Raw genomic sequence first — 8,384 nt, 5'->3', positions numbered from 1 at the left:
CGCGATGGTTTGGCGGTGGAACTCTGAAGATATTCAAAGTGCATACGAAGCCTTCGATGCTGGCAGGAAAGGGTAATAAATTGTCGCGCGCCACGAAATTATTATTCTTGTTGTTAGATATGTGACGAAAGAAGATCTTTTGAGCATTTTAGCATGCAGTGCGCGAGAGCTCGAGCGTGTCTTCGAGGCTGCTGGTTTCGATGCGGAACGAACGCACCGCGTAGATTTAGACGGTTTCTCGAAGTAAATATGACCCGTCGTGGCCTAGGATATGCAATGATTATTTTTTAGGCTACTACATTGCTCTAGGAAAACTATCATCGATTTCCCACGGGAAGATAGTACGTCAGAAGATGAGATCGCGACACGGCTTGAGGTGGGCCTAATCTGAATCATGCAATCTACAACCTAAGATATGTTTTAGACCGCGGAGTTACTCGAACGAGACGCGTATTTTGCACAGTTGGATGAATACGATGAAGAGCTCTCTGTGACTGACGGTGATAATAGGGAATTCTCTGCAAAATCGTCACTCTGTGTGTTAACGAGGGGTTTATGTTGTCTTTCCCGTTGTAGATGCGTTCACGAAACGTTCTATAGATGGTCAAAATCGCCTTTTTTCTTAGGCGTTCGATTTCTCAGGTATTCGCGGGTCCAACACGCTGCAGTTACCAATTCGGGGAGGATCGGGGGATGAACAGTTTCGGGTAATGGGAAGAGGTCAGTTGGCTTTTTACGGTTTTTGTGGTAGACTTTCCTGAGGAGGATGCGAACTTGGCCGTTATTCTACCCGTTATACAGCGCTTACACATTCCTGCCCTCTTATGACGATTATAATTAGTGTTAGAGATATCTATAATACCATTGCTCTTCGAAATAACATATGTTGTCTTTGGTGTCTGCTATGTTTCTTCCATTCTCCAATAACAATGTCGCCAAATTCATACAAGTTGATCAGCTGGGCACGCGCGCTACATGCGTTGACTGTGGCTAGCTGCTTCGATCATTCCTCCTGGCTCGGTTTTTGATGTTCCTGTTTATATTTACAGTAAGCGGAGCGAATCGACAGTTTCTCACACATTTTCGTACTACATAGTTCGTGTGAGTTGTCGTCGTCATTGTCATTGCTAGCCTAGCTATAGTATCGGCTCATTAATCGTGGGCACGCGGGCATACCGCTCCTCCGCGAAGTTATGCTTGTATTGATAAGGAGACTGTCTGTGTTGTTGCATATAACTGAGAATAGAAACTAACCGTAATAATTACGGCGTAATTCAGTGGCTCTTCCTCTCGAGTCGCAGTTATTGCCTGTATATATGGCAATTGACGATGTTAACTTGTTTGAGTTCGTAAATTATATCTTGAGGTTGAACTGATTACTCACATGCTGAGAGGTACGAAACATGCGACCGAACTTGAAGTGGAAACCTTTACCTCGGGCCGCCAAAATACGAGATTTAGAACTCGGGCTGAACCTCCGCATTGCAGACTCTGCAAGTCAAGCTACGAGCTGGCTCAGCTCAGCGATTCAATCCGAGAGAAAATATAATCTGCGACGCAATTGCGGAGGGTAACCGCCCGCAAGCACAGGATCGCGCCTCAGGCTTCTATTATAGAAGCCTAGAAGTTCTACGTGCCTCCTACACGGTGTAAAGGCACGCGTAGATGTTGATGTAGGTGTTGTAGAACGTCGTTCTGCAAGACTCGAACGGTGTTGAAAACTCAGTAACTACCCTCAAGTTGAGGGCCTCAACACGATTGAGTTCTCAGTAGTTGACTCTAATTGAGTCACTCAATGGGTTACTCCTCTTTGCCGCCTCTTTTTCCGAGGGAGCTATTATCCTATGATGTTCATCCAGCATTTGTCGGTGATAAAGGGGAAACGATATGATCGTCGTTGCGGGACCAACCTCTCCGGCACTACCCTCCAATGCAGGATGGTTGAATCGGAAAGAATTATTGCTTCTTTCCTAGTAAATCTTCCGAAATAGCCATACCTCCGGAAAATTTCGGAGGAACAGGAAATTATTAGAAATTGTCTTTCTTTGCCCTATTTTCAGGATATCTTAGGGTGAGAGGAGTCTCATTCTCACTGTGTGCCATATCGCCCGAAAAAAGTGGCTTTTTTTTTAATTTCGACATTGATATGGCGAGCGATTGCGTGGAACCAATGAATCTCGTCCGCCTGGAATAATGCTGAGGTCAACTCATGTGTCAATTCAAACATTCTTTTCATGGCACGAGTTTCATGCACGATAGAACAACCATTCGAGGCCATAGCTTGGGGTATGGGAATGACAAAGTCCTCTTTCGACCCGTTTTTAGTTTTATCATAGTAGGGAGAGTAAACGAGTTCCTCCCTCAGTGATTTGGTCATGCCGCGTGCAAGCATCTCGATCCGTATTCTTCCCTCTGAGCTCCAACATACGCACTGCGTATTACGTACGAGTCCTGCATGTGTGGAGGCTCAGAGGATCCGCACTCGGTGAATTGGGTGCGCAGAACTGAAAGGATCTGCGCTCATCTTGACACTCTCGACTGACCATTTCAAACTCTATAGACATTTAGTAGAAGAACACGCAAGCGACTTCAAGTAATCCACCGTCTCCGATCAGGAAAGGGATCACCCTCCCAGGATGCCTCTCAACTTCATTCTCTCGTTTAGAGAGGACCTTTCTTCTTGGAAAAATGGCGACATATAAATGACTCAAGTACATCATTAAATAGGGGACAATCTGTGCAGAAGATTCCCTCGCTCTTGCTGTAGCCGGGTAGCATGGTATCACCACTGTGTTACCTCAAAGAAACATGAACAATCTGATATTCGAAAACCATCTTGGTGTTGATCCAATCTGAAGTCATCCGCTATGACAGTTTCGAGGTTAGTTTCCAACAATGTAGTTAACGTTACTTGCGCTCCAAGTAATGATATTGGATGATATTCTAACGGTAGTATATATCAGGACCTGAGGTTTCGCTATATACCCTCCGCCTCGTTGTTGGCAGCAGCTGTAGTTGAGTCGTCCGGAGCATGGTAATTGCGGGAAATTCTCCTTAGATACCGGTTTTTCCTAGTCTCCCAATTGTTGTGTTCACTGAGTTGCACGGCTGCCGAGAAAAGTTATTATGCGGGTTATAGTCGTAGTAACTGTTGTTGTGATCGGAATTCTTGTACAACCCGTTCCCCAACAGAGGAATCATTGTTAGTTTGAGCCTCAAACTTTGAGTCCCTCTAGTCTCGTCGGCGTCTGTATTACAGACTCTATAAGACTCTTACGGTGGGAACAATGTAACAGTTCTCGAGAGAGAGCACAGCCTGTAATATCAGTAATCTTAATTTACCAAATCGCCAACGGTAGAACGACGGCCAGGCGAGAAGCTGTGATGGGCGATGGGCATAGCGATCACATTGATCGCTCTGAGGAGACGGGCGTCACAATCCTTGTGATCGGGTTGGTCGTCAACACGCTGAGAAGAGGTACTCCAAGCAATGAGAAAACTCTGTCATGGCACTGTGCACCCGAGATAGAGAGATAAACGTAAGCTGGGACTCGCATTTCAGCCCATGAATTCGGCACTATTGAGTCACTGGTGATCGACTATGGCAAGGGCGGCCCTTGAAGGGCCGCCGATATGTTGGGTCGGAGTGACATCGAGCTGCTCGGGGCTCAGGGGTCCAGCAATATCGGTAAATTAAACACTCGGGTCAATTGTACGAAATGGTCCATTTCTCCATTTCAAATGGAGAAAGATATGAACTGCAAGTTCCGTACACTGGAGACGCCACGTATAACGTGTACACCCGCATACAGTTCTATGCCTAGTGTACAACGTGAATTGGGCCAGGTGAAATTCACTTAGTGAATAATAGATTTCACACGCTAAAAAACGCCAGTGAAAATCGCCATTGCGTGTAAACCGCGTAATTGTTTCCGCGTGAAATTCGTGAAATACGAAGTGTAAAACCCGTTCTTTGCTACACATGCGAGTAACATAGCGGGAAGATTATTCCTGAAAAGCTTTGATATTCCAAACATAAAGTGCAGTAGACTCCCGGAGGCAGGAGTGTCCGGCGGCGCAATGACTTGCCCCCGAGACTCCAGCGTGTTTGAGGCGCAAGCCCTAAGCTAATTAATTTTGATTATACTGAGAACGAGCAAACTGGAGTTTGAGTGGCCTGTTAAGATATGCTGAGTGGAATGGGTGTTAGGTTGCCCGCAAGACCAAAGGCTGACTCACCAAGGGAAGCCTTCCTTGGGAATATTTGACGGGATGTGCTCCACGGGTGACTAATCCACGTACTACACTGGAGTGAACTTCACTTGACGTGGGTCAGTGCTTCACTCAGTGAAGCACAAGGATCAAGATCTACGCGGAGTTCGTAAAGTTTATGGGAATTCCGCGTAGTGAATCACTACGCGAGATTCACTACTAGTAAAAAGTGAGATGTATATTGGACTACTGTTTTACTCTTCGCGGGTGCATCTTCGACCCCTGCTTTTGCTTTTAAGTAAACAGATAGATAGACAGACAGACGGACAGACAGCTAAGTGTAGCTCACGTGTGCATACATCGAACGATCGATCACATGGGACGCTGTTACAGGGCCCAGAGTTTTTCGTGAATCCTCTAGAAGATTGTTTTTGGCATTCCTTTCAACCTGGTCGATTGAAGCTGCAGTACTATCTGATACTCGTATCAACCTCTGGGATTGTGCTGTCAGAGTTACTAGCATCGACCACCTTGAGTATCAAGCGACGACTCTATCATGACTTCGAGTCGAAGTCTTCGACTGGATCCGCCCACACGTCACTCAGGTGCACGCGTGTGAAATATGCCGTATGTTAGACCCCAAAACATTTGAGGACTCTTCACGCTATGCTCTCACCTAGAGTTGGAAGTTAGCCTTCGCGTCTCACATATTTTCTACCAACAATGGCCGGTCGCATCGCCTTCCTGCATATATTCTACTTCAGTGTCGCCTTAGCTGACATCAAGATCCAGAGGTAGGCCGTGTGAGAAGGGCTGGACTAGTATGCATACCTTCCAGAGCAAATGCCATTTCGACAGCCGACTCCGTAGGCGTAGCCGAACAACGTGAGTGGCAGTTCGATACAACGGTGCATGCTCTCCATTGTAGTTGGAGGCCAATATGAAAAACCCATCGGTCAGGGTGACTGTTACTTATCCGGTTCTAATCTGGTTGGATGCAAATGCAATACCGACGATGTGCTCTTCTATGCAGTGAGCTTGTTCACACTCAGAGTCTCGACCGAGCTCTCTCTCAGGATGAATTTGCGGTGGTCAAAGGTGTGATGTGTACGACGAAGTGCACTAATGCGACCACCTGTCCGAAACCTCCTACTAAGTGGGCCCAGTGCCAACCATACGGAGGATGCTCTATTGCGTGCAATCTCGACACGGTGATGGAGTCTGCTCCGATGGTGACATGAAATTCAACGTTCCCTCAGGACTGCCCTGCAGGAGCTGTGTGTCAACTGATCGAAGAACCCCGAGGCAAACTTTGTTTGTTCCCTAACTGACTTGAAGTCAGTTAGAGCTTCTAGCTTAGAAGAAGTCAGTGACTTCTTCAGCCAGATCACTTTTCATGATGAGTATTTCACTTGGAGATTATCTCCCATTTCTGGTAGATGGATTATTCTTGGGGCGATTCAATTTTTCTTTTCAACTCACCCGATAAAGCTCACCGACCCTCCATCAACGAACTTGTGTCGAGTTACTCTCTATCCACCATCAATGTGTATTACTTCATATCAGGACAGGATAGTAGATCACGAGCTGTAAACATCGTTCATCGCCTCGGTTGCCATCCCCTTGGACATCTCTCATCATGGTATGATAACACATACCATACTGTGAGAAAAATCTACTGTACTACGTATGTTCGTCTATATTCCCCATGCTCTCTCCGTGGCGAACCTGCACTAGCATGAGGTCACCCCGCCGACAGAGGACGACTTGTTCTTACCAGGATGATTCGACGAGGTCTAAAACCTGATGCTTGACTCGAAAGTGGTCGCCGCCGATTGAACTTGCTGTACGACGGTAGTGCAGGACCTGACGAGGACGTTGCTCCTAAACGACGTCATAGAGCTGTTCAAATTGCGATGCAATGTTGATATACGCACTAACCCAAACGACTTGGGACTACACTGCGTGCCAATTTGATTTGAAAAACGCGAGTATTTTACGGTAGATGCTCCACGGCTGATTAATCCAAGTACTACACTGGAGGGAAGCACAAGGACCAAGATCTACGCGAAGTTGATAGAGTTCGTGGGAATTCCGCCTAGTGAATCACTACGCGAGATTCACTACTAGTAAAAAGTGAGATGTATATTTCACTACTGTTTTACTCTTCGCGGGTGCATCTTCGCCCCCTGCTTTTGCGAAGTAAACAGATAGACAGACAGACAGCACTGAGGAGCTCACGTGTGCATGCATCAAACGATCGATCACATTCAGAGTTTTTCGTGAATCCTCTAGAAGATTGTTTTTGGCATTCCTTCCAACCTGGTCGATTGAAGCTGCAGTACTATCTGATACTCGTATCAACCTCTGGGATTGTGCTGTCAGAGTTACTAGCATCGACCACCTTGAGTATCAAGCGACGACTCGATCATGACTTCGAGTCGAAGTCTTCGACTGGATCCGTCCACACGCCACTCAGGTGCACGCGTGTGAAATACGCCGTATATTAGACCCTAAAACATTTGAGGACTCTTTACGCTATGCTCTCACCTAGAGCTGGAAGTTAGCCTTCGCGTCTCACATATTTTCTACCAACAATGGCCGGCCGCATCGCCTTCCTGCATATATTCTACTTCAGTGTCGCCTTAGCTGATGTCAAGATCCAGAGGTAGGCCGTGTGAGAAGAGCTGGACTAGTATGCATACCTTTCAGAGCAAATGCCATTTCGACAGCCGACTCCGTAGGCGTAGCCGAACAACGTGAGTGGCAGTTCGATACAACGGTGCATGCTCTCCATTGTAGGTGGAGGCCAATATGAGAGGCCCATCGGTTACTGTAACGTATACGATAGCCATCTGGTTGGATGCAAGTGCAACACCAACGGCTTCCTCGCCTTTGCAGTAAGCTTGTTCATACTCAGAGTCTCGACCGAGCTCATCTTTTTCAGGATGAATTTGGGATCCTCTATGGTGTGATGTGTACGACGAAGTGCGCCAATGCGACCACCTGTCCGAAACCTCCTACTAAGTGGGCCCAGTGCCAACCATTCCCAGGATGCTCCATTGCGTGCAATCTCGACACGGTAACGGAGTCTGTTCCGATGATGACATGAAATTTGACGTTCCCTCAGGACTGCCCTGCAGGGGCTAAGTGTAAACTAATCGAAAAACCCAGCGGCAAACTTTGTTTGTTCCCTCCCTATTAGACATAGCCGATAAAGCTCACCGAGTCTCCATCAACGAACTTGTGTCGAGTTACTCTCCATCCACCATCAATGTGTATTACTTCATATCAGGACAGGATAGTAGATCACGAGCTGTAAACATCGTTCATCGCCTCGGTTGCCATCCCCTTGGACATCTCTCATCATGGTATGATAACACATACCATACTGTGAGAAGAATCTCAGAAATGATTCACCACTACACACTGTATATCCCATCGGCTATGCCAACTCCGCATTTTGCATTGGCCAAAACCAACAGAAAATCCCTCAACTGTGGCAAGTGGGATAAGAAAAATCGTCTTAAAAAATTGATGATTCTTCGCTCGACAACGAACGCACAAGATGACATGATCGTACCGATAGCCCAGCCATCGAAACTTCGTGTACATCAGTCTTCTACGGCCGAGGTTGCCCGCTGTCTTGGTGCGTGTGAAGAAATCGCTTCTCGTACTAATTGAGCTCAGTATCGATCTCCTCGTAAAAGACCGATACTGGCTCCAACTATGACACTACGGCTTGTCGCGTTCGATCAACTGAAGGCCGTCGACTCCCAGAGATATTTTTTCCGGAATTGACAGTTCGATCCATCAAAAGCATAGCTCCTTATACTCTTTCCCCCACGCTGCCAATCGTAGCATATCAGTAGATCCGGATCCATTCAAAGAGCCAAACTCAACTCCCAACAACTACATTTGATAGTCTCCTTGCATACATCAGGAACAGTAACCTCGACTAGGTGAACATACACAATAATAAATTTTCAACACCTGAAAAACTGCTAAGCATTAGCTTGCTGAGAACTCTCTTCTTCAACCGAATCTTCGCCAGCGTCATCACTATCAGGGAAGCACTCCCAAGAGCCGATCCTAGCTGGATTGTAACAACACAGCTGTCCCGAACCTAATACACTACCATCGTTCAATAGTACCGCAAGGGAAGTCAAAAG

The 8,384-nt window shown here is 46.6% G+C and overlaps 2 protein-coding genes across 2 annotated transcripts; both read left to right on the top strand.

Annotated features, from left to right (window-relative positions):
• Window positions 1–38: 38 nt before the first annotated feature.
• On the top strand, window positions 39–1,305 carry Pmar_PMAR014241 (hypothetical protein; the record flags this gene model as incomplete). The annotated part of the gene is made up of 6 exons (XM_002772572.1): window positions 39–72; window positions 118–243; window positions 292–376; window positions 425–500; window positions 643–707; window positions 752–1,305. Coding segments are annotated over 6 exons (474 nt in total), but the record flags the coding sequence as incomplete, so codon positions are not given.
• A 5,504-nt stretch (window positions 1,306–6,809) lies between these two features.
• Pmar_PMAR014240 (hypothetical protein) lies at window positions 6,810–7,417 on the top strand (the record flags this gene model as incomplete). Its single annotated transcript, XM_002772571.1, has 5 exons — window positions 6,810–6,880; window positions 6,925–6,971; window positions 7,015–7,112; window positions 7,160–7,294; window positions 7,343–7,417. The coding sequence occupies 5 exons, from the start codon at window positions 6,810–6,812 to the stop codon at window positions 7,415–7,417; spliced, it is 426 nt and encodes a 141-aa protein (XP_002772617.1).
• Window positions 7,418–8,384: the final 967 nt, after the last annotated feature.

This window comes from Perkinsus marinus (genome assembly GCF_000006405.1).
Source record: "Perkinsus marinus ATCC 50983 genomic scaffold scf_1104296960770, whole genome shotgun sequence".
Taxonomy (NCBI): domain Eukaryota; phylum Perkinsozoa; order Perkinsida; family Perkinsidae; genus Perkinsus; species Perkinsus marinus.
Note: the sequence above shows the minus strand (reverse complement) of the source record. Positions and strands in the feature narration are given on the sequence as shown.